This window comes from Dendropsophus ebraccatus, chromosome 1 (genome assembly GCF_027789765.1).
Source record: "Dendropsophus ebraccatus isolate aDenEbr1 chromosome 1, aDenEbr1.pat, whole genome shotgun sequence".
NCBI classification, from domain to species: domain Eukaryota; kingdom Metazoa; phylum Chordata; class Amphibia; order Anura; family Hylidae; genus Dendropsophus; species Dendropsophus ebraccatus.
This window is the reverse complement of record NC_091454.1, coordinates 105,887,810-105,915,120: the sequence shown is the minus strand read 5'-3', so window position 1 is coordinate 105,915,120 and position 27,311 is coordinate 105,887,810. Positions and strand designations below refer to the sequence as shown.

The 27,311-nt window shown below is 43.0% G+C and overlaps 1 protein-coding gene across 1 annotated transcript in view; it reads left to right on the top strand.

The window, feature by feature from the left end:
- The window catches only part of ASZ1 (ankyrin repeat, SAM and basic leucine zipper domain containing 1), a 79,628-nt gene that overhangs the window by 11,272 nt on the left and 41,045 nt on the right, over positions 1-27,311 (top strand). The window contains exons 5-7 of the mRNA XM_069956067.1: positions 7,685-7,796; positions 19,909-20,043; positions 25,411-25,526. Coding sequence (XP_069812168.1) covers positions 7,685-7,796; positions 19,909-20,043; positions 25,411-25,526 — 363 coding nt within the window. The remainder of the gene's footprint in view (positions 1-7,684; positions 7,797-19,908; positions 20,044-25,410; positions 25,527-27,311) is intronic.

Genomic DNA, 27,311 nt, shown 5'->3' with positions numbered 1-27,311 from the left:
CATCCCTGCGAACAAACGATGTTTGTTCGCAGGGATGGAAATGAATAAATGATCAAAGCCCCTTGTTCTCCGCCACCGGAGGTAGCGGACAGCATGGGGCAGTGATCGGGGACCCCCTGTGTGGTCCCGGAGCAGGCGATCAGCGGTATATACTATATACCGCTGATCGCCTGTTCCCAGTGCAAAAAAGCACTTTTTATCCCCTGTCACCATAAATCATTGGTGACAGGGGATAAAAAGTGATACAGTGTCGCCCCCCCCAAGTCACCCCCCTTCCCCATATACATTACCTGATCCTGGAGCTCCGTCCTCCAGGCTGATTCTGAAGTGCGCATGCGCTCCAGAATCAGTTATCTCGGAAAATTTAAAGTGACAGAGACCAATTTGGTCTCTGTCACTGAACTATGATTACTGTGATAGAAAATATCACGGTAATCATAGTAATACAGTGACAATGAATGTATAAAGTACAAAAAGTGAAAAACATACAAAAAAATAAAACACACACTTTTTATTATAGTAATAATTGCAGTTTACTCCCAAATTACCCCTAAGCCCCCCAGGTTGCCCGTAACCACCGCAGGTTGCCTGTATCCGCCCAGGTTGCCCGTAATCACGCCAGATCGCACGTAATCACTGCACGTTGCCCATGACCACCGCACGTTGCCCATGACCACCGCACGTTGCCCATGACCACCGCACGTTGCCCATGACCACCGCACATTGCCCGTAACCACCGCACATTGCCCGTAACCACCGCACGTTGACCGTAACCAACCCGAATTGCCAGTGACCCCCTACAGATGGTCTGTAATCAGCCCCGATTGCCCGTAACCCCCCAGATTGCATGTGACCACCGCACGTTGCCTCTAACCACCGCACGTTGCCTCTAACCACCGCACGTTGCCTCTGACCCCCTCCAGATTGCCGTTACCACCCAAAATTACATGTACCCACCCCTGATTACCTATAAGCACTTCAGTTTATCCGTAACCACCCCAGATTGTCTGTAACCACCCCATGTTGCCCGTAACCACCGCACGTTGCCCCCGACCACCGTAAATTGCCAGTGACCCTCTCCAGATTGTCCGTAACCATGCCAGATTGCCTGTAACCACCCCAAATTACAGGTACTCATCCCAGATTACCTATAAGCACTTCAGTTTAATCGTAACCACCCCACGTAGCCCATAACCACCCCAGATGGTCTGTAACCACCCCAGGTTGCCCGTGACCACCCCACATTACCTGTAATCTCATTTTTTTTATTGTATTTTAGTAACTGCGCTATTCTAATAACTATAACTAGCTGCGGTTTTGCTCCTGCAAATTGGCGCTCCCTTCCTTCTGAGCCCTGCTGTGTGCCCATACAGTGGTTTATGCCCACGTATGGGGTACCGTTTTACTCAGAAGAAGCTGCGTTACAGATTTTGGGGTACGTTTTTTCTCCCATTCCTCGTGAAATTGAGAAATTTTAAACTAAACGAACATATTATTGGAAAAATTCGAGTTTTTCATTTTTACTGTCTTATTTTGAATACTTTCCTCTAATACCTGTGGGGTCAAACCGCTCACTGCACCCCAAGATGAGTTCTTTGAGGGGTGTACTTTCCTAAATGGGGTGACTTTTGGGGGGGTTCTATTCTGCTGACACTACAGGGGCGCTGCAAACGCACCTGGCGCTCAGAAACTTCTTCGGAAAAATCTGCACTGAAAATGCTAATTAGCGCTCCCTTCCTTCTGAGCCGGGCTGTGTGCCCATACAGTGGTTTATGCCCACATATGGGGTACCATTGTATTCAGGAGAACCTGCTTTACAGATTTTGGCATGCTTTTTTTCTCATGTTCCTTTTGAAAATGAGAAGCTTTAATCTAAACGTATATATTATTTAAAAATTTTCATTTTCGATTTTTTTACGGCCTAATTGTAAATACTTTCCTCCAGCCCCTGTAGGGTTAAAATGCTCATTATAACCCTAGATTAATTCTTTAAGGTGTCTATTTTCCTAAATGGGGTCACTTATGGGGGTTTTCAGGATACCAGACTTCTAAATCCATTTAAAAAAAGAACTGGTCCCTAAAAAAATCAGTTCTGGAAACTTTCACAAAATGTGATAATTTGCTAATAAATTTTTAAGCCCCATAACGCCCTAAAAAAGTAAAATATGTTTCCCAAATTATGCCAGAATAAAGAGGACATATTGGTAATGTGATTTAGTAACTAATTTATGTGCTATGACTTCCTTTTTTAGAAGCAGAGAATTTCAGAAGTTCATAAAATGCAAAATTTCCTTATTTTTTATGATATTTTGATGTTTTTCACAAAAAACACACAAAGTAGTGACCAAATTTTGCCACTAATATAAAGTGCCATATGTGACGAAAAAACAGTCTCAGAATCGCTAGCATATGTTAAAGCATCACTGAGCTATAAGAGCATAAAGTGAGACAGGTCAGATTTTGAAAAATGAGCCTGGTCATTAAGGACAAAACAGGCTGCAGAGGCAAGGGGTTAAGGACAGAAATGGCTGCACATCGCACCAATGGTTGACATGAAAGCTTGTTCAGCTGCATTAAAAACCAACATCAGAAGTTAGTACAGTAATACCTCGGTTTTCGAACGCTGTGGAACTCGAACTGCTTGGTATTTGAACAAAAATTTACCCAGAAGTAGTGTTTGGAATTCGAACTTTGCTCGGTTTTCAAACGTTTTTCGAACGTTTTTCGAACGTTTTTGCGAGTGTGGATGGTGGGTTGTACCTGGCGAGTTAAGCAGTGGTGAGGCTTCACATACAGTACAGTGCTGTATAAGACTGCTGGAGTGCATATACAGTGCAGTAGTAGTACAAGCAATGCACCACCATCTGCCATACATTATAGTGCTTGGATGGGGGGGGACGCTATACAGTAAAGGATGGGTGAGGAGTTGATGACTACTGTACTATAATTGCTGGTTCTGATGAACATTTCTTATGTTTAATGTCCTGTACAGTATAGTGCTGTACTGTACTGTAGTGATTATACTGAGCACTTATCAGTGTAATAAATGAGTATTGTAGGTAATGGTGGCTGCTGGAACCAATTAATCACATTTACATTATTTCCTATGGGAAGACACTGCTTGGTTATCAAATTGCCTTCCGGAACCAATTAAGTTCGAGAACCGAGGTACCACTGTATATAATTTGATCAAACCATATTGCCTCATGTACCACGTGCAGGTCTTCTGATACACGAGTCCCTAACCAAACAACACTGTGACGGTCAGCAAATGCGAACCCCGCAAAGCATGCACAAGCAGGGAAGGAGGGCCACGGAATGGCCCTGCAACCACAATGTCACAGGACCAAACCCAAACGGCCCCCCAAACCCCGCAAGCACTGCCGGAGGAGAATGCGGCCACCAACCAACACAAGTGTGAACAAGCTGTTACCTCTCCCATTGCTCCTGCAGGTAGAATGGGAGAAACAAAGGAGGTACTTACCATATGTACACAGGTGCTTCCTGCTAATTTGGATCACTTACAAAGGAGGAGTGCTAGCCACAATGAAAAAAGGGACAGAATACATAAAATATGGACAAGCCTAAAGAACAGAAATGGCTGCACATCGCACCCATGGTTGACACAAAAACTTGTTCAGCTGCATTAAAAACCAACATCAGTAGTTAGTATATAATTTTAGTTGAGTTAGTGTAGGGACTCATGTGAACCAGGGGACCTGCACATGGTACTTGAGGCAATATGGTTTGATCAAATTATATACCAACATCCTGACGTTGGTTTTTAAATGTAGCCAAGAGGCATTAGTGTCAGCCATAGGTGTGAGGTGTAGCAGCTCCTTTCTCTCTCCATGTCGTATTTTACTTTTCTCCCTTTTCTGAGTGTTAGCACTCCTCCTTGTAAGACCCATGTGACCCCAATCATCAGGAAGCACCTGTGCACACATGGCAAGTACCTCCTATTCTTCCCATTCTACCTATAGGAGCAATGGTAAGTAGTTAGACCTTGTGGCAGCTTTCTTTGCCGGCAGCACCTGCTGGGTTTGGTGGGTCCCTTGGGATTTGGTTGCAGGGCCATTCTATGGCCTCGCTTCTCTGCTTGCACACTCTCTGCGAGGTTGACGGTCGCTGACCGACACAGAGTTGGGTTAGTGTAGGGACTCATGTGAACCAGGGGAACTGCACGTGGTACATAAGGCAATATGGTTTGATCAAATTATATACCAACATCCTGGTATTGGTTTTTAAATGTAGCCGAGAGGCTTTAGTGTCAGCCATAGTTGTGAGGTACAGCAGCTCTTTTCTCTCTCTCCATGTTGTATTTGCCTTTTTTTTCTAAATTTGTTCAATTAAACAATGTCCAGAGAACAATAAACCAGTACAGATAGAGCATGCGTGTCTATAGTCACTACTCAAGCAAGGGTGCTGCATATGCCAAAATGAGTGGGTACATCAAAAATAACCTACAATACAGTATATACTACAGCATTATGTATTACAGATAAGTGCAATCACATTATCCAGAATCCTAATTACTTAGGTTTGCAGAAAGTGAGTCCCTGGTCGATGTATAACAATGTCACCGTATGTAGTGTCACAGGATGTGCACACCAAATTGCCCAGACTTTATCACATTTTGAAACTGAATTTTTGTGTCCGGGTAAAACTTATTTTTTAATATGTTATTACATAAGGAAAGTTAGACAAATTCCTGATGTACATTAATTATGAGAAATGCACATATACTGCTATTTCCCTCAACTTAGTAGATCAAACAGGCTTCAATCCCTCTCAAAAATCATGGCGTCACGAATCCGTTGTAATTCATATGAAGTGGTTAGGAGGGGGCGCGGTATATGGAGAAATTACATTGTAAGAATAACTAAATCACAAGTGTCAGCAGCCCCGTCCATGGCACATAGCTGCCCCCCCCCCCACGACAGCAGACCCCAGACCAGTGACCCCCAAAACTTCCCCCATCAGAAGTGCCATCAGCTGCTGCCACTTGTAGTGTGGCTGCCCCCGCCCCCCTGCAACTGCTGACCCCAGACCAGTAAAAGACCCCCCCAAGGACCCCATAGCTCACCGTGCAGCAGGTGGATACAGCCTAAGGAACATGCCAATGGCTGTATCCCAGTTTTCTAGGCTTTCCTAGGCATGGAGGGGAGGTGCATTTTTGGGGTGAGCTATGGGGTTCTTGGGGGGTCACTAGTATGGGGTTTGCTGACGTGGGGGGGGGGGGAGCTTGACAGCCGCACCACAAGTGCCAGCAGCCCCGTCTCATGTGCCGTGGACCGGGCTGGTGGCACTTGTGATAAAGTTATTCTTACAATGTAATTTCTCCATGTACTGCGCCCCCTACTGGACACTTCATATGAATTACAACTGATTTGTGACGTCACGGTTTTTGATAGGAATTGATGCCTGCTTGATCTGTTAAATTGAGGGAAATAGCATTTTATGTGCATTTCCTATAATTGGTGTATATTAGGAATTTGTTTAACTTTCCTTATGTAATAACATACAAAAAAATACATTTTGCCCGGAGTTGTCCTTTAACTATTTTCTATCTGGTGGCCTGGAGTTTGTACTTTACACTATTGGTGGCCTTATCCGCTGCTCACTGAAGGTTCGGCCATCAATCTAGCATGTATGGGAGACTTTTTTTTAAATTCCCATCCTGCCAGAAGGAGGACATACAGTATAAGGGCACTGCCATATTGGGTGCCAGAAGTCTGCTCTGGGTCTGTGGAACCTTTGACACATTTATCTGAAGGCATTCTATCCATTCAGAACAATCTAGTAGGTGTGAGATTTTTTTTACTTTCTTCCCAGAATTCTGATGTCTTGGATAAGTTAAAGCAGTGTTTCTCATTTCCAGTCCTCAGTCCTCACCAACAGGTCATGTTTTGAGGATTTCTTTAGTATTTCCTTAGTATAATTATACTCTGTGCATCAGGTATTATCACAGGTGTTCTTTGTATGGATAATCCATAAAACCTGACCTGTTGATGAGGCCTGAGAACTGGAATTGAGGAGCACTGTGTTAAAGCATTAAAATTGTCTGCGTCATAGCAAAATAGCAAACGTTTCCTGTTTTTACCAAGTGTTCGCTTTAATCCTGCCAAGACCAACCTTAATTGTTAGCAGCCTTTTTAACTTCCCTTGCTTATTTTTGTTGGTTTGCACATGTCTTTAAGAACTCTAGATTAAACCATTACTTTTTATGTTTACCCTTCTCTTTGTGAAAATTTTTTTTTTAGAGTTTGGTCAAAAATGCTTAAAAAAATTTAATAGCCGCGATCCTGTGTTGCAGATAGCAGTCGGGATCGCAGCAGTTCAGAGTGGAGTCGCGGCGCGGCCCCCCTCTGAACTCTTCTTGCGGACGGATGACATACCCTTATGTCATACGTCCTTAAGAGATTAAATACTGATTTGAATAGAACAAACAGCCTAGATTTAGAAACTGTTGTAAGCCGTCATTCTCTATGAGTGTCGGACTCCTCTCTGATGCGCGCGTGCCAGGCTTCCCACGGTGATATCGCGGCGGCGGGAGCGGCTCCAGGAGCAGGACTATCATCGGGGTAAGTATAAGTGTCTTTAGCAGGGGGTCGGCCGGCCTCTGCCCCGGCACAGGGGGTCACAGGTCCTCTTTAACTCATCTGGGGCATCGGTGCGCCTCCCATACTGTTCCCTGCGCAGGCTGTGTGACGTACACTACCTGCACCAGAGACGGAGATCTCCAAACCTCTCCCGGGCAGCCAAGCGTCTCATCAGAGAGGCTCTGAGATGCTCGGCTGCCGGGAGTGCTTCGGGAACTTCTGGCGCCTCTCTCATTCTCCTGAAGCTCTCCCAGCAGCCCCCATACAGTGGGGATGTGGCCGTTTTTGAGCCCCCCACAGTGTGGGGCGACCATACCCGGCGTATAAGACGACCCCCGACTTCTATGAAGATTTTTCAGGGTTGAAAAGTTGTCTTATATGCCAGAAAATACAGTAATATAAATAATAATTTGGGGGTTTTATCATACATTTTATGGTACATTAAAAGGAGTACACTCGTACTCGTACAAAGTACACTCGTTCCTAGAAAAAAACCCACGCCCTTATGTGGCCCTGTAAAAATGAGCTATGGCTCTTAGAAAGCAAAATAAATGATTGTTAGGGAAAAATAACATGAAGCCGCTCTCAAATGGTGCCGAAAGGAGCAGCTCATCCTGGCACAGGTAAAGAGCAGTACAGGACATGTAGTATCACACTGTACTGTAAGGAGGCGCTGCTAGACAGCCATTCAATGCATGCACTTGACTAATACTGGGGTTTTACTAGTATTTATTGGTCAATCATCTAGTTATTCACGTGTGTCACAGATCTTGACTGCCTGTAGCATTTTATATTGGATCTGCTCTCCATGTTACGTTGGTCCAGAAAGGAACATTGTATGTTGAAAATATTTTATCCTGAGGCCATTGTAAGTTAAGGGATCGGTGCATTAAAAATTATTTTTTTTTTTAATTCTGACCACAGGTCCTCTCTAACATTCAATGTCTCTTGTATTTATTTATACTGACATATTGTATGGATTTATTTATACTGACAGCAGGTTTTATTATATTTTGCACATATTTTATTGTAAAAGTAAAAAATGTACATTATCTGTTCTCTCCTTGTATCCTTGTTTGCAGGAAGAAAATGACTGCAGTTATGCTTGCTGCTAGTGAAGGCCACACCCAAGTTGTTACACTTCTGGTTGCCCACGGTGCTGAGATAAACGCCCAAGATGAGAATGGTTTTACAGTAAGATATACTTTTATGTTTTATTTTAAAGTGCTAGGAAATTGCTACTGGGCCTTGGTTTCAAAAGGGGCCTAGTAGTCTCTAATCAGATGGAGATGCTAGTGCTACATTATAGGTGAGATACCCTGTCCCAGATGTTGTACTGCAGCACAGTAGGTTAAAGCGAAACTGAAGGGATTTAAGCTGTGCAGCATCCTGTGTGGATTGTGCAGCAAGGGGAGGGAAGGAAGGGTGCCCCCACCCTTCTCTTCCCTGCCGCCGTCACAGGCTTGTGACAGCAGCAGGGGGGAAGCGGGGCAGAGATAAGGACTTCAGCTATAGGATCATAATTAGAGATGAGCGGATTTCCCGAAGTTCATGTTCGTATGAACCTGAACTGTCGGCATCTGACTCCCGCTGCCTGCCGGCTTCGTGCAGCAGGTGGATACAGCCTAAGGAACGCCTAGAAAACTGGGATACAGCCATTGGCATGTTCCTTAGGCTGTATCCACCCGCTACACGGAGCCGGCAGACAGCGGGAGTCAAATGCCGATAGTTCAGGTTCATACGAACCCGAACTTCGGGAAATCCGCTCATCTCTATTCATAATGATCCCATAAGCTGAAGTCCAAAAATGACCCAGGCATTGAGGCATCAATGATCCATGGTCGTGAAAGAGCTAAACCCAAGTAATTAAGATACTGCTTTGTTAAAGTTGAATGTTATGTCATTGCGGTTGCTTTATTGCAGTTATTAATGAAGTAGCTTGCAATGAAGCACTTAAGTGTATTTTTATGTTTACCTTCTGTTGCTAAGGGATGTGTCATAACATCTGAAAAATGTATGTGGTTTCTTTAGTTGTGTTTTAAGATGAATGATGCATATAAATGTAAAACTTTTATCAGACTTGACAATGTTCTGAATATCAACGAAATGTGGGAAAATTTTGTTTAGCTGCCATAAATTTCAGTATACAATATTGTCATAGATGGTTGAGCCCAAAATTACCTCAGTCCTTTAGCAGCTAAAGTGTCACTGTCATTATAACTTTCAAAATCCATATTAACAGTAGGTGTGATATAAAGCAAGTTTTCAGTATACATTCATTATTTTTGTTATCATGCTGTAAAACAAAGCTGAACTTACCAGAAATCCAGGTCCAGTCTCCTGAAGGCAGATTTTCTGACTTGTGCTGGTTGAAAAAAAACAGACTAAACACAGGAATTCCGGCCAGTACAGAGAGTCACGGCTCAATGTGAATGTCAGTCACATGACTGCCTTCTCTGTGAGTGCTCATATGGCCTGGGATACACAGGACTCCCTGTTTTCTGACTCTTTCCTGTTTCTTGAGAAAAAACTGTCACAAAACAGGAAGTGCCGTGTTTTCCATGATAACTAAAAAATAAATAATTAATGTATATTGCAAAATTTCTTTAAATCACATCTATTGTTGTTTTAGATTTTGAAAGTTATAGCGACAGTGACACATTTTAAGTCTTACGTGTTATTTTAACTTATCCAAGTGATTTTGAGATTTTTTTTTTTTCATGACGTGAGGAATATGGACTGACTTGCTTTTATTCATGTAATGTACAAAGTCATATTATGGGGTTTGATTTTTCTTTTTAACCAATTTTTATTCACATCCCTTTCAACACAATGCTATAGCCGATTCATGTAATGACTAAAACGTGAACAGTACACATACCAACAAAGTTATGTATCGAATACAAATAAAGAGTTATGAAAAGTAAACTGAACAGGTGTCTTTTTGCATTTTTTTTTTAAATCAAAAACAGTAGGCTACCAGGAAGCTGTGCAGTCTATTGTTTATGTTGTAAGAAGATGCTTCTTAACAGAAAGTCACGTTGATACCCAGATTAGGGATGAGATAGTTCCTCCCAGCATAGGGTATGCGACAACGCTTCTTGGCCACCAAAACTCTCGGCGATTCAACTGTCCCTATACACAGAACCATATCAAAAACATAACAAACATTCCTGAGACAGGTTTTATATGCAAGCAACCGGTCTGCCTCTCTCTCCTATGTCACATTCATAACCCCCAAAGTCCCTTTTAAGTCCTGCCATTCGGAGCATCTAAATTGCATCATTATCTCCTTTAGTTCCACTGGAGAAGAAATCTTCCCCAAAAGTGGTCTCCTTAAAAAAAATTGTTCAGTGATTTTTCCATAAATTGCCCATAAATCTCAACGTATCTAGTCTGTCCAGCTTTATGTGGTTTGATTTTATATGTATATTTATGGAGTTTATTTCATACATTAGTACAGTTTTTGGCTTGAGATTGAGGTTAATTCATAAGTTAATGATATTTGATATTGATTAGCTTGGAGTTGGCCGTCTCTTCGCCTTGTAAAGAAGACCAACTGCTTGTTCCAAGTGGCAGCTAACATGGAGCTGCTAAAGGAGTAAAACCAATTTACAAGGCAGTGTCCGTTGTCAGCAGGGTGGGAGGGGGGAATGATTTTCAGAGCTTGGACAGGTATATGGAATCTTCCATAACTTGCTCCAGATAAACCACATACCTACAAAATCAAATTAATAGCTTTGGGTATTACGGGGACATTGCATGCAGTCCAAACAATTACCTATTTTTGTCATCACATACGTGGGATTTGAGAACGGTGAGATATGAATTATGAAGAAGGGCTGGGGCCAGTATTTTCACCGGGGAAATTAGAATAGTATGTATTTAAAATTTTCATGCTTGTTCCCTTGATGGCTGAAAGGGAGACTGCATAGCTAATGAAGCTCTTCCCATAAGGGGTGCGTCAGAGACATGAGGTGAAGCCCCTCAGGCCAGCCCCTTAAGGAATTAGATAAAAATGAGTTATTTAACCCCTTCACGTCAGCAATCTGTATACAGTATATACATTCCTATTGCACATGACCTGTGCAGTAGGAATGTATATATACGTTCCTGCTTTGACAGGGCTTTATGATGAGAGCGGGATCGCTGCAGGGAAAGCGATCCCGCTCTCATCTGAGTGAAGCACCGGAGATAATGAGAATCAGCTGCGATCCAGCAGCTGACCCCCATTAACCCCTTAGTGACCGCCGAAACGGTCACTAATGGGCCGCTGAATCCACGGTGGGGGGGAGATGAAATAAGAAAAATCAGACCCCAGATCAGCCCCCCTAGTGCCCCAATCACTAACTCCCCTCCCCGCGGCGGCCATCAGATCCAAGATGGCCGCCGCCATCACTGTGAACAGACTAATGTCTGTTCACAGTGATCTTAAGTAAAAATGAATGAAAGCCCCATGCTCTCCGCCACCGGAGGTAGCGGAGAGCATGGGGCAGTGATCGGGGACCCCCCTGTGGGGTCCCGGTACAAGCGATCAGCGGTATATACTATATACCGTTGATCGCTTGTACCATTTGCTCCAGGAACTTTTTATCCCCTGTCACCATGAATGATTGGTGACGGGGGATAAAAAGTGATGTGCCCCCAAGTTACCCCCACCCCCCCTGTCACCCCCGTCCCCCAGTCACCCCCCCCCCCCCCACCCCTTATACATTACCTGGTCCTGGAGCTCCTTCCTCTTCGGCGTCCTGGCTGATTATGAAGTGCGCATGCGCTCCACAACCAGCCAGCTCAGAAAATTTGGTCTCTGTCACTAAACTATGATTACTGTGATAGAAAATATCACAGTAATCATAGTAATACAGTGAAAATGAATGTATAAAGTACAAAAAGTGACAAACATACAAAAAAATAAAACACACACTTTTTATTATAGTAATAATTGCAGTTTACTCCCAAATTACCACTAACCCCCCCAGATTACCCGTAACCACCGCACGTTGCCCGTAACCACCCCAGGTTGTCCGTAATCACGTCAGATTGCCCGTAACCACCGCACGTTGCCCGTAACCACCGCACGTTGCCAGTGACCCCCTCCAGATTGTCCGTAATCACCCCAGATTGCCTGTAACCAACCCAAATTACATGTACCCACCCTAGATTAGCTATAAGCACTTCAGTCTATCCATAACAATTCTAGATTGTCTGTAACCCCTCCAGGTTGCCCGTAACCACCGCAGGTTGCGCATAAGCACCCCAGGTTGCCCATAATCATGCCAGATTACATGTAACCCCCCAGATTGTACGCAACCACCCCACGTCGCCTCTGACCACCCCACGTCGCCTCTGACCACCCCACGTCGCCAGTGACCCCCTCCAGGTTGCCCGTAACCACGCTAGATTACAGGAACCCACCTCAGATTACCTATTAGCACTTCAGTTTATCCGTAACCATAGCAGGTTGCCTGGAACCACCCCAGATTGCCTGGAACCACCCCAGATTGCCTGGAACCACCCCAGATTGCCTGGAACCACCCCAGATTGCCCGGAACCACCCCACATTACCTGTAATCTATTTTTTTTTATTTTATTTTAGTAACTGCGCTATTCTAATAACTATTACTAGCTGCGGTTTTGCTCCAGCAAATTGGCACTCCTTCCCTTCTGAGCCCTGCTGTGTGCCCATACAGAGGTTTATGCCCACATATGGGGTACCGTTGTACTCAGGAGAACCTGCGTTACAGATTTTGGGGTACATTTTTTTTCTCCTGTTCCTTGTGAAATTTAGAAGTTTCAAACTAAACCAACATATTATTGGAAAAATTCAAGTTTTTCATACAATTTTGAATACTTTCCTCTAATACCTGTGGGGCCAAAATGCTCATCCTACCCCAAGATGAATTCTTTGAGGGGTGTACTTTCCGAAATGAGGTGACTTTTGGGGGGGTTCTATTCTGTAGACATTACAGGGCTCTGCAAACGCACCTGGTGCTCAGAACCTTCTTCAGGAAAATCTGCTTGGAAAATGCTAATTGGCGTTCCTTCCCTTCTGAGCCCGACTGTGTGCCCATACAGTGGTTTATACCCACATATGTGGTACTGTTCTACTCAGGAGAACCTGCGTTACAGATTTTGGGGTGAATTTTCTCTCCTGTTCCTTGTGAAATTGAGAAATTTCAAACTAAAGGAACATATTATTGGAAAGGTTCGAGTTTTTCATTTTTACTGTCTACTTTTGAATACTTTCCTCTAATACCTGTGGGGTAAAAATGGTCACCACACACCAAGATGAATTCTTTGAGGGGTGCACTTTCCAAAATGGGGTGACTTATGGCGAGATTTTACTCCGCTGGCACTACAGGGGCACTGCAAACGCACCTGGCGCTCGGAAACTTCTTCAGCAAAATCTGCATTGAAAAAGCTAATTGGCGCTCCTTTCCTTCTGAGCCCTGCTGTGTGCCCATACAGTGGTTTATACCGACATATGAGGTACCTTTTTACTCAGGAGAACCTGCGTAACAAATTTTGGGGTACTTTTTTTTTCTCTTGTTCCTCGTGAAATTGAGAAATTTCAAACTAAACGAACATATTATTGGAAAAATTTGAGTTTTTCATTTTTACTGTCTAATTTTGAATACTTTCCTCTAACACCTGTGGGGTCAAAATGCTCATCCTACCCCAAGATGAATTCTTTGAGGGGTGTACTTTCCAAAATGGGGTGACTTATGGGGGTTTTTCTCTCTGCTGACACTACAGGGGCTCTGCAAATGCACCTGGAAACTTCAGCAAAATCTGCAATGGAAAAGCTAATTGGCGCTCCCTTCCTTCTGAGCCCCGCTGTGTGCCCATACAGTGCTTTACGCCCACATATGGGGTACGGTAGTACTCAAGAGAACCTGCGTTACAAATTTTGGGGTGCTTTTTCTCTCATGTTCCTTTTGAAAATGAGAAACTTTAATCTAAACGTATATATTATTGGAAAATTTTAATTTTTCTTTTTTTTTATGGCCTAATGGTGAATACTTTCCTCCAGCCCCTGTAGGGTTAAAATGCTCATTATACCCCTAGATTAATTCTTTAAGGTGTGTAGTTTCCAAAATGGGGTCACTTATGAGGGTTTCCAGTATACAAACCTCCTAAATCAACTTAAAAAAAGAACTGTTCCCTAAAAAAATCAGTTTTGGAAACTTTCACGAAAATGTTGTAATTTGCTGATAAATTTCTAAGACCCATAACACCCTAAAAAAGTAAAATATGTTTATGAAATGAAGCCAGAATAAAGAGGACATATTGGTAATGTGACTTAGTAACTAATTTATGTGATACGACTTTCTTTTTTTAGAAGCAGAGAATTTCAAAGTTAATAAAATGCAAATTTTTTCAATTTTTCATGATATTTTGATGTTTTTCACAAAAAACACACAAAGTAGTGACCAAATTTTGCCACTAATATGAAGTGCCATATGTGACGAAAAAACAATCTCAGAATCGCTAGCATACGTTAAAGCATCACTGAGCTATAAGAGCATAAAATGAGACAGGTCAGATTTTGAAAAATGAGCCTGGTCTTTTAGGTGCAAATAGGCTTTGTCTTGAAGGGGTTAACATCTATTTGTCACAAAGCTGAGGATCCAATCAAATTGGTTTGCACACCATTTTCAATAATCAATCCCCTGGGGAGGACGGACATATGCCATGCAGCTCTATTGCTAAAGATCAGAACTTTCTTTATTTCTCTGTTTGACTTCATAATTGTTTGCCATTTCTGTATGTCCTTTGTAACCATCTTTTGTTAGTACTATACATTTTTATGCATTAAACCTACAAGTTGTTGTTTTTTGTACCCCTAAACAAACCTAGTTAGTTCCATAAAGATTGTTGTGTCAGTGTGCGACCGTATTTTGTATGGGTGGCTTACTCTTAATGTCTTGCCTGCAAGTTGAACACTTTGGGGTTCCCTGTCTCCCCTCTAACGTTACAAACAGGTTAATGACAGCTAAGTTTTGTGTCTGACAGCAGCCATTGCACCCCGACACAGCAAAGTGTTGTGCTTCGTGTGTGTGTTGGTCAGCGAACAGGTTCTGTGATGAAGGCTTTAGGTGGTGGTTTATGCTCAAGTTACAGCCTGCAAGAAGGGTGTAAAGCATGAATGCATATGGTTAATCGACCTTTAGGACTAGTGCGACCCAGTTGAACCCTGACCCCTTGGTCCCTCTACAAGGAACTTGGTGGGCATGTTCTAGGTCCATGTTTGGTTTGTGGTAACACATTTTACTTGTATTTTTACAGATTTTATACCAAATAATATAAATAAAGAATTTCAAACAGCATCAAAGTGTTGATATGGTGATGACAAAGTACAATAGAAACGTATCACAAGGTTGCATCTATATAATAAGAACAAAGGTCTTAGTGGTACCCCTGCTGTATGAAACATATTTTTCCATAACAGAGATATTGGCCAACATAGACAAAACTAGAGAATGTGGATGGCTCCAGCTGTTTCCATTGTTTCTCAATGAGTAACCTAGCTATTGTAAGGACCTTACAGAGTATTGGCCTAAGTTGTGCTGGGACAGTTTCTAAATCTTGATAGAGAAGGGCTAAAGCAGAGATAAAGAAATCTTAATACCTAATAATTCTTCCAATAAGTGGGTGATTTGGGACCAATAACTAGTGATCAGAAGACACTCCCAAAGGATATGAAGCAGGCTACCTGTTCCACCACAATTCCGACAACAAAGGGGAATATGAGATGGATATATCTTACAAAGTCTCAGTGGTGTATAAAATACCAAAGTAATCTTGTTTTTAATGGGAATCTGTCACTAGGTTTATGCTGCCTTAAATGAGGGCAGCATAAACTATTGAGAGAAATGCTGAACAGATTTATATTGTTTATATTATCTATATAATCTGTTCAGTTGTTCTCCTAATATGCAGGAGAATAGAATTCTTGCGACAACCCTCCCTCCGCCCTCCAGTTGCTAATTGACAGTTGACTGCCTATACACAGCATTTAGTTTTGATTGAGTGATTGAGGTCCACAGACAATTGAAAGGTGTCTAAATGGTCCCCAAGAATCTGGCTACATAAGCAGAAACCGAATTGGAAGAATGACTAACATGGTGGACATAGGATAGTGAAGACATAAGTTTGAGTGCAGTAGAATAAATATCTTACAAATACATTAAATTTTTGTTCAAAAAGGTTTTGATACAAAGGCTTAAGGCTAAGGTGCTGTCAGGGAGGATACCCAATTATGCCCTGCCTATCATAGAAGGGAAACTGGTGGGTAAGGTGTCTCATTTCCAGACGGAAGATAACCCCTACATTGGGATACTGTCATAGGTCTATAGTCAAGATTAGGTAGGAGAAAAAGAGGTTAACATAAGGTAAGTATGTAAGGAAGATAGGTTAGTCCCATCTGGTATTAAAACCTCTCTTTGAACAAAAATTGAATATATTTGTATGATATTTATTCTTCCGCACTATCCTGTGTCCACCATGTTAGTCATTGTTCCAATTATTTTTTTATACACAGCATGAATAGATAACTGCCAATCAGCAGCTGGTGGGCGGAGTTTTCTGCTTCTCATGAATGAGGACTTCTGGGCTCCTGCACATAATAGAGAGGACTACTTATTGTCCATGTTATTCAGGAAGATATGTCCGAATCAGTTGCACAGGACAATGTAAGTGATACATCATTCTGTTCAGCTTCTCTGTCACTACCCTTAGGACAGCATAATCCTACTGACAGACTCTCTTGTTGGGATTTGCTCATGAGCGATTTTATAGACCATTTATACGCCATTAACCAGTTTTGAGGTAAAAAGGTAGAGTGAAGATCCGTTTTCCCATTGGCATGTGATAGTATTTTTGCAAAACTCCTCGAAGTTTTGCATTAGGGCTCGTTCACACAGAGCAAAAGCAGCTGAATTTCTGCACTGAATCAGCCGTTAAAATAGGTGCAGAGCTAATTTCCATTGTGTTGAATGGAAATTCTGCTCTGCAGTTCACACGGTGGAATTTCCTCGCTGAACGTTCCGCGGCTAATCCGCTCTCCGCCAGAAGAATGAACATGTTCATTCTTCCGCTAGCGGAAGCCTATACAAATCAATGGGGCTCTGATTTTCTGTTTCAGCGTGGAATACAAGCGGAAATTACACGCTGAATCAGCGCGGAAATGGGGGAAAAAAGGGTGGGGAAATCCCAAGACAACCCAAAGGAGGTGATACCAGGGGCCCACAAGAAAGAAATGACAATGTCGGCATGCACACAGCATATGACCACAGCAAAAGTTTCCCAAAAAAACATACATACATACATACATCTGAAATTAGTGCATCTCCATCAATTGCAAAGCGGTGGTGATTTGCCATTTCTGCACAGCTCTGCTCCTTTTCCTCTGCCAGCTCTGAGGTGATCTGTTCTAGAAAATTCAGGTACCATATAGTCTAGTTTCCAAAGTCTGCAAAATTGTTGTTGGCATCTCCCTCTATACTCGCTGAATTTCAGTGCTGAATGCATGCGGAATTCTGCAGAGATTCTGCTTACATTCTGCTCGGAATTCAGTGTCAGTTGATTTCAGGTGGAAATATTTCCTCGCGTAATCCGCCCCTTTTGCTCTGTGTGAACGTAGCCTTATACTATGGCTAGGTGGGCAATCACTCTGCTACGTGACGTTGCAGCTAGCAGAGCTGCAGGTCACCGGCGGCTGGGAACGGGACCCTGGAGCGGTGCTATGAGGCACGAGGATGGTTTATTATTTTCCTGCTCTCCCATGCCCATCTGTATTTTGTCCCTTGCATGGGGCTCTCCTTTTAACTTTAATTAAAGTAACATTTTAAATGCCGCAACCCTGGATGCTCAAGAAATCTTTCTTTCCCATCTGTGCATCCAATTGCTGCAACTCAACTGATAGTGGGATATAATGGTAAGGGGTATTGTGAGGAAAGTACAAAGTTACTTTAACCCCTTAAGGAACGAGACAGTTTTCGCTTTTGCGATTTTAAGAAACTTTGTAATTTGGTTTATTAGCTGAAAAACGCATTTTTATCATGAAAAAGCAGTTTGAAGCTCCCCCCCCCCTGTCTTCATTGTTCTCTATGGAGAGGGGAAAGGTGGAGGGAGATGAGGCACCAAAACAGGACAACAAAGAGTTAATTTTCAGCTACATCACAGGCTATCTCCTCTGAAGTCAGCACTGACCTTGCTGACCTCTGAATACCAGCTTTCACACAGGTCCCGCTGTATAATCCTTTGTTCTCTGCTCTCTGCTGACGACTAATCTCCCTTCTCCCCTCTCCATAGGTTACACAGGGCTCGACTGATGTAAAAGAGTTGAGATTTCCTGATAATGAGCAGTGAATAAGAGCGATGGGGGAAGGGGCGGGGCCTGGGGAAAGATACAGACATGCGACCCGGCCCCTTTCAAGGGAACCTGTCACACACACACCCCCCCCTCGCTGGTGCAGAGAAATATACTTACTGCTTCCACAAAGTCCCGGAGCCCGTCCCGCCGCAGAGATATCACCGTCCGAATATGAGAGATGAGTTTGACGCCCATAGAGAATGATGGCTCCAGTCATTCTCTATGGACGTCGGACTCATCTCTGGGGAGCGCGCGGCTTTGGGCAGGGATATCTCTGCAGCAGGACGGGCTCCGGGACTTCGTGGAAGCAGTAAGTATATGGGTCTGCATCGGGGAGTCAGCCGGGCTCTGCCCCGGCACAGGGGGGGTTACAGGTTCTCTTTAACGCCCGCAGCTCCGGCCCGAAGCATACATTACCTGCTTGGTGCAGCGGCTGTGTGAAGCTCCCGCCTCCCCTCGCTCCTCATTAGCCAATCAGTGGTGCCATGCACTGATTGTCTGATGAGGAGCGAGGAGAGCTGGGAGCCTCACACAGCCGCGGCGCCAAGCAGGTAATGTATGCTTTGAGTCGGGGCTGTGGGCGGCCGGGGGTTAAAGGGGGAAGGTCACATATCTGTAGCGGAATGAACCGCTGGGGGTATATGTGACCCCTTAGGTCTTCATTATACCTGAATCCGCAGCGGATTTTGCTGCAAACTCGCAGCTGAAATCCGCTGCGGATCCGGTACGTGTGAAGGCACCCTTAAAGGGTACCTATCATTTAGATGCCAGGATGACGGCAAACCTTGGTAGTTTCATAGTCCACTCTGAAAGCGAGCGGTGTATAAAACGGTCGGTAGCCGCATAGCCTTTGTAAGTGTATTACAATGCAAATCTATGAAGCTTTTTTAGCAGTTCCATACACTGCTCGTTTTGGAAGCGAATTACAAGCCTGCAAGGGTTTTGAAATGGTATCCTGCATGTGATCGAAATAATAAAGTATCAAAAATATTGAAAATAAATATGGTATCACTAATTGCATGCACAGAATGAAGTTAAACATTGAAGGCTGAACCTACCACTTTCATTATAAAGTGTATGGGGGAATCCCGAGTCTCCACTGACAGATGATGTCGGTGAATATAGGAGTTCGGCGTTGGATGGATAAACCTCTGCCAAAGCAGTCTGGGTGTGTCTTACCCTTTCCTCGCCATTAAGAATGCACAACCCCTTTAATTACCCTCAGTCCCCCCCCCCTCCTTTCATCCTCAGCACCCCATGCGCAATAGGGACGTATTATAAATGTTAAAGGAAAAGTCCAGGTAAAGCAATTTTTTTTACAAGTGTTTCGGAGGCGGGAGGATAAAAGAAATAATGTGCTCTTACCTCCCCTGCTCCAGTGCTTGTGGCCGCATATCGCTGCTCTGGTCCTCAGGCATTTTCTGCTCTGAGCCGGGAATCTGGTCATGACACATGGCCACCAGTGCTTGAGCTGGGGAGGTAAGAGCACGTTATTTCTTTTATCCTCCCCCCTCCCCAGCATTTGTTAAAAAAACTAGCTTTGCCTGGACTTATCCTTTAAATAAGAACTAATTTGTGGCTTGACTATCTTTCTAACAGGCAAAGAATTTTAAATTTGGAAAAAGTTTGGACAAAGGTTCAATATGTCAACCAAAATTGCTTAACATAAAGTACAATGTGTGATAAATGTAGCTGGTCATTAAGATTTGTCCAAAGCAAAATACCTCTTAAGGGTGCAATCACACGTACAGGATCTGCAGCTGATTTGATGATGATTTGATTTGCTTTGAATCTGCAACTCAATCTGCGCCATCAAATCTGCTGCAGGATCTGTACGTGTGAACGCACCCTAAGTTTGCTTTTATAAGGCACATATCCTGTTTCAGATGTTCAGTAATTAATATTTATCTCCTATCTTTTCCCACCCAGGGGTTGACATGGGCTGCCTATAGTGGACATAAGAACACAGTTTTAAAGATGCTGGAGCTGGGAGCCGACCTAAAGTTATCAACAAAAACTGGAAGTACAGCAGCTGATATAGCTAGACAAAATAACCATTTAGAGGTATGTCATCAACTTTAATTCATGTTTGACTTGTAAAATACTTCTTTCTTGTACGCACAAATTTGAGTAATTACACAGTTATTGTAATGCAAGTTTCTAACTGTTTTAACTTCTTGTTTTAAACCAGTTAGGAGTGAAGTCTCATTCACATCAATTTGTGGGAGTCTGTTGCAAGATGTGTTGGGGGTAACTTATCAAAGATGCTCCCAAGTATAGTGCAGTAAACAAAATTTGGCCTGTTTCACAAAGATATGTGCTTTCAAGCATGAAAGCAATGCAGGTACACCACCGTATCTGTTTGTTGCTTGTATTAATCAAAAACATATTAAACTTCCTGAAACTTGAAGTGAATATGGCCTATACCCTACTTTCACACAACTGAGTTGTGTTGAAATCTGTCACGTTTAGTTCCCATGCTCACTGTCTATAAAGGCCTTATTACACCTTTTAGATTTTTACAGAAGTAAGTGCCAACCCCTCATTCCCCACTCACTGCACTGTGCTATTACACACACAGACAGCAATTGGGAAGCAGTGAGAGAGGCTGCCCGAATGATCCTTGGATCATTTGGGCAGCCTATTGGAGTCAGCAGTGATCTGCTGCCGCTGCTCTTGTTACACAGAGCACTTGCATACTATTGCTGATCGTTCAAAATGGTGAAAGACGCAAAACAGCTTTGTGATCCGGAGGTGTTGGCGTCTCCGCCATCTGCTCACCATGTTGATGGTTTTTAAACAGAATGAATAAAAGATTCAGGGTGATTAACAGGGTGAGTGCACTCCTTTACCTCTTTTGTTGCTGCTCAAAAGAGGAATCAGCGCCTGTGCGTGATTTTTAGCAAGCCTATGAGAGTCCTACTTGTTATGCACACTGTGAGGAGGCAGTGGGCTCAGCACCGCAGGGTGGGCATCATCTGTGTCACAGACACAGTGTCTGTGACACTGAAAACATTAAAAAACACTTTTTGTAAGAATGAAGAAAGGGATGGCTAAAACAAAGGTAACATGTTTATTTATGTGTGCCCTGGCAGTGGTTTTGCAAGTAATTCTGTGTTGTGAGTTTCCCTTTTAAGACTCTAGTTACAGAAGGTATTGCATGTACACTTTTATTATGATTTACTGAATATCAGTGCCATCAGTTCATTAGCAAAGTGAAATTGTGTAGGTAAATCTATCACCTTTAAAAGGAAAAACTGAAATTAAACACACAAAAAAAAATAATGGACAATTTTTTTTTTTATTTTTTTTTTGTACATTGGTATGGGGGCTGCCATTTTGCCTTCACTGTTTTTAACAGCATTTAGTGACATGCTTTACAGCAAGCCTCATGGACGTAGATGATAATTGAGAGACTGTCCCCTTGAGATGAATGTGAAACATTACTGACGTGTTCATTTGAAGAGGTCATTCAACAGGGAGCTGTTAGTGTGTTATACTGGTGCTATCTACTGTCACAGGCTGCTGTAATCCTGCACAGATCACTTTACAGCAGTCTCCCCTTTAGTGTTGCACGATGCACCGAAATATCGATACTACTATCGATATTCCGGGCCGAAAAACAGTTCGATACCAGGATTTCCTGGTATCGAAACTTTATGTTAAACTGCACAGTTTAACATAAAGTATAGCGCAGAGAACACGGCCGGCAGCTATATGAGCGCCGGCCGTGTTCTCTGTGTGCCGCCCCCTGCTCCCACCTGTCACCTCCTCAGCGCGCACCCTCTTCCCCCGTCGGCGCCAAATTCAAATAGCCGGCACATAGCTATTGCTAGTGCCGGCTATGTAACTATATAGATGCCGCTGTCACACTGACAGCGGCATTACCCCCCTCCTGAGCCCGCTCCATATACAGCGGGGGTCGGCTACTGTGTGTAGCAGACCCCCGCTGCTAATGACTGCGGGCAGAGCAGGGTCACGGGCTGGAGAGGGAGAGCGGTGTCCGGGAGAGGAGAAGGCTGGAGCAGGGGTCGGCAGGAGATGCAGCCACTACATCTGCACCGGACTATGAGGTGGTGGGGGCGGCAGGAGTGTGAGGAGGCGGGAGGCCGGGGCTATATGGCTACAACCCCTATTATCTCCCCTGCTGGCTGGTGTGTTATATGGCTACAACCCCCATCACCCCCCCTGCTGGCTGGTGTCTGTTATATGGCTACAACCCCCATCACCCTCTGATTGTTAAAGTGTTACATGACTACAACCCCCATCCTCCCCGATAGCAGTTGTGTGTTACATGACTACAACCCCCATCCTCCCACCTGATAGCAGTTGTGTGTTACATGACTACAATCCCCATCCCTGGCAGCTGAAGTGTTATTGTCCATACTACCTGTCACTTTCCTGATCACGCACGGTAAACCGAGCAAGTGCAGAAACCACCCAATTCAGTACCCCATAAAAAGATGGTACTAAATAAAACTACAGATCACAGCGCAAAAAATGCCCCTCACCACCCAGCCAGACAGGCGGAGAGAGAAAAAAAAGTGAGTCGGAGTTGGGCAAGTTTTTATTTATTTTAAATAATGGGGACTTTATTTTTAAAGTAATAAAATTAGGGAACATAAATTGGTTCGTACTGACCTGAACCTGGGGGAGGGGGGGGGTCATTTCTATTCTTATGTTTTTTTTTTTTGTTTTTTTTCCTTAAATATAATTTTTTAAGTATCAACTTGGTATCGAGCATTGAAAAAAAAAAGTTGGTATCGGTATCGAACTCAAAATTCTGGTATCGTGACATCACTACTCCCCTTACCACCATAGACACAGGAAGTCTCAGATTAAGTTTAAGTCCTAGTGGTGAGAAAAAAAAGTCCCTGTAGTGCACTTATATCATCAATCATTAGATTACATACACTGATCACATAATTGAAGAAAGCTGTTAAATAGGGCTTTCCAAGTGACAGAAAGGCATGGCCTAGGGTGCTTTGTGTCACCTCTCTCCTGCTGCTTGATGTACAAGCTGCGCTCAATGAATTAAAGGGGTACTACAGTAAGGAAAGAGTTGAAGGAAATCAGACACATCCCAAGGTGCTGACAGTGTGATACTAATGATAGTGCCCTAGTAGACATAATACCTTTTGTGCTTCAGTCCAATCTTTACTTTCTTACAGAAAAGAACAATAAGAGGAGCTTTGGTTCAACATTTGTGCTGCGTTCTGGCATGTCTCCCTGATTCCGCCTCCTTTTTATCCTTCCAGCCCAGATGGCATGTAAAAAAGTTGTGCATGCGACGTTGATGTGAAGGGACACGTGTGTCTTGCATCCTGAACCCATAGCCAGGAAAAGCGGCACATGTGCACTGAACGACTGAAGGCAATACCCTTGCGCCGCTCTTCCCGGCTACATTGCTTGCTCCGATTAAGGATGCAGGATGTGCGCAGCCCTTGACATTAGTGATTATTCAGATAGAAGAGGGAGGAGGAAGCCGTGGAGAAGCTTGCCAGAGCGTGGCACGAACTCTTAGCCACAACTCCTCAGGTTAGTGTCCGAGTGCGGACAGATTCTCTTTATTCTTATTCAATCCCCACCCACAATCTAACCTGTTAGTAATAGGTTTCTATTTCATGAATTTGTCTGTTTGTCTGCACTACACCCTGACTCTCACCCTAAAGCTGCTGAAAATCCTTACTGCCTGGTCCACTTTGTCTCCACTCTTCTGTCCTTCCCCTCGCTTCTGAGGAAACGTCCTCTCCTTCTCTTCTGTGAGCCAGCCAAGCTGTAACACTTCTGTGACTGACTCGCACCTATCCGTGATCACCTTGCCAAAGCAGAAGCAGAATGAGCCAGTGGTTTGTGGATATCAGGCAGTTGACTCTGAGGTGATAAATAATTCCCCTGGTATCGGATTGACCATTTATGAAAGAGCCAGAGCCGGAGTCGGGAGTGGGTCCCTGATAAAATTCAGAAGTTTGAGTCGTGGCTTACTTACTCCACACATGTATTTCCCGCAGGGCTGTGGAGTTGGTAAGCCACGACTTCAACTCCTGAATTTTATCAGGGACTGACTCCTGACTTCGGCTCTTTCGTAAATGGCCAATCGCACACCTGGGGAATTATTTATCAAACTGGTGTAAACTAGATCTGGCTCAGCAGTTTCTACTGCGACATACCCTACATGATCCTGCGGCGACTTCTGAGTGAGTAAGGCAAAGACATAAAGCAAGTTCTTTTCTTGTGTGCAGTGGATGCAGCTAGTCTCCGGCTACCACGTCCTGAACAACACACTACTAACTAAATATTCACCACTAACAATGCCAGATACAAGTGATTTAGGGGTCAGACAAAGGCCCAGATTTATCAACTCTCTGTCAGCGGCAGTGCTCCTGAATTATCGCTGCCACACAGGAACTACCAGCTCAGCCTCTCAATGCCTGCAGCTGTGTCCCGCCTCACTCACTGATAGGACATCACAGGAACGTGGGACCATGAGCCATGATGCTGCACTACAAGGGCACAGGGAGAGGGAAATAGGGCTTTTAAATTTTGATCCCACAACCCCATGCCCTCAAGATTTTTCACTGTTGCCCAGAATACCCCTTCAACTTCTCCCCATCTCCCGCTCAAACACACACACAGATCTCTTCCCCCCCCCCCCCCCCCCCACACACACAATGGATTCTTTCAACTTAGAAACAAACTGCCAAGTAGTGACCACCAACTCTTTCCTGACACCCCCCCCCACCCCTTATCTAATAGGGCCAGTGCTTTATTACTGATATATGCTTCACCCTTTCTAATGAAATGAATGTGAGAAAGTGTTTTTTGGTTTTAATAAATAAGGGTCTTAGAATGATAGACTATAAAATAAATTCATGTGGAAAATTTATTAAATTTTGAAAAAAAATTTGAAAGCTGGAGTCTGTACATCTTTCCCCCAAAACTAACTCTGACTCCACAGCCCTGGTGTTGTCATCATGTAAGGCTGAAATCTTAAAAGTTTAAATCTGGGGCTAGGAGCAGCGGAGACTCGTGGAAAAAGTGTCTAACAATTGGTGGGGGATCAGTGAGTGCACCTTTACGGGTTTTTGTACATTTTATTTGTTTTTATAGCTGGAATACCCCTTTAGCCATCTAAACAGTGGCCTCACTGGTAACACCATAGTGCTGTGAGTGTTACCAGTAAGGCTGAAGCTTCAATAGCTGTCTGTGCTGCAGTTTGATGTTATGTCCCATGCTCAGGATTTTAGCTGGGTTTGGGGACATAAGCCAAGCCCATCATGTCTATCGAGCTACAGGAGGGCGTGGTTACAATGCACAGTAAACCCTAGGCCAAGACTCTGTGACACTTGGACATGTAACATGTTACTTTTATGATCTATTGCATAGTTTTTTTTGATGTTCCATCTGAATAATCAGTTTTTCCTTTTAAAGATTTTTAGCATCCTGACATTTTCTGGAAACCTAAATAATGGAAAAACCAACATGAGTAAGGAGGAGGCGATGTATAGATATCTGAGAGAACAACCTGAGACTTCAGTGAACTATAGGCAAGTGATCTCATGTTCTTCTAATAATTCTTGAGTAAAATACTTGTTAGTATGAGACTAATTTAGCTTTTATTTTTTTGTGAGTACAAAAGGTCATAGAAATGTCCATGGTTTGTTGTAGTTGGATCATTTATAAAATAGCTTTTAAGCACTGCGGAATCTGTTGGCGCTATACAAATAAATATTATTATTATTATTATTATTAATATTAATAATAATAAACAGTACAATAATGTTGATCAAATACTGTATTTCGAACGCCCATTTAAATTTATAGCATTATTTGTGATTTTTGCTTACTTATGCTTTACAATTTGACAAACATTTTGACACACTGACCCAAATTTATCAATCTGTAACTCAGCACTGGTGTGATTTTCCCATAGAAGCCAGTCACAGCTCAGCTGTAGTCTCTGAACGAGCTATGCCAAAATCAAAGTATTGGTTTCAGGCAGATATGTAAACCTATATTACCCCCCCCCCCCCCCCCCAAAAAAAAAAAAAAAGAAAAAAAAGACACTTTTTCTGCACTTACCCTCACTTCCGGGTCCATCTCTGTTTAAATTTCCTGCCAATCGCAGGTCCCCAAAGCTCAGGTTGGCGTCTTCATCAGCAGAAGGGTAATTAAAACACAATACAAAGTTAATTTTGTACTGTGTTTAAATTGCCCGAAATCCCCCCCCCCCCCCAGAGTTGTCCTTTAACCCCTTAGTTAAGCAAAGGAGAAAAAAGACAAGCACAAATAATAAGGTCTGGGCCTCTGATCGTCATCATGGCAATCCTGGGGGGCCTTTTGAAGGCCCCCGGGATTGCTAGGGTAAAGTCTCTACACAGCCATCTACACAGCTTGTTGCTGACATAGGCAATACACTGCACTACAGTAGTAGTGCAGTGTAATGTTACAGTGATCAAAAGATCACTGCTTAGTGTACACTAGTGTACAGTAATGTACACTAGTGTAAATGTGAAAAAAAAAGTTTGCACTAAAACACACACAGAAAAATCCCCCCAGCCCCCCTAATAAAATGAATTATATTCCCTATACATAATAAAACATTACATGAAACCACCTAAAAAACATAAAACCTATATATGTTTGGTATCGCCACGTCCATAACAACCCAATCTATAAAACTCATGCTGTAAAAGAAAAATAGAAAAAAAACTGCGCCAGAATTGCTGTATTTTATCAATCCGCTTCAGAAAAGCCAGCTCTGAAACACGAAAGATAAGAACGCTATGGATCTTGCAATGTGGCGACAGTTTTTATCCTTTTTTCAGGAAGATATTTTCTATTGTACCAAAGTGGAAATAATTAAAAAAAACCTATGCAAATTTGGTATCAACATAACCGTAGTGACCCAGAAAATACAATAATTATGTTCTTTTTACTGCATGCTGAATAGCGTATGTTTGATATTTACAAAACAGGAAAAATTAATAATCATTTTTCTAATTTTTCATGATATTTTGAAGTTTTTAACAAATAAAAACACACAAGATAGTGACCAAATTTCCCCCCAATATAAAAGTACAATATGTCACAAAAAAATAATCTCAGAATCGCCAGCAAACATTAATGCTTTACAGCACTATAACTGCATAAAGGTCTGCAGGTCACATTTTAAAAATTTAGCTTGATCATTATTGCCCAAACTAGCTGCAGCACTAAGGGGTTAAATAAACTTTGTTTTAACTAAGAAAAAAATACTCAGAAATGCTCATTGCTAACTACTTTTAGTAAAAGTCTTAGAAAAAGGCAGTAGGAAATATTATGTATTATCC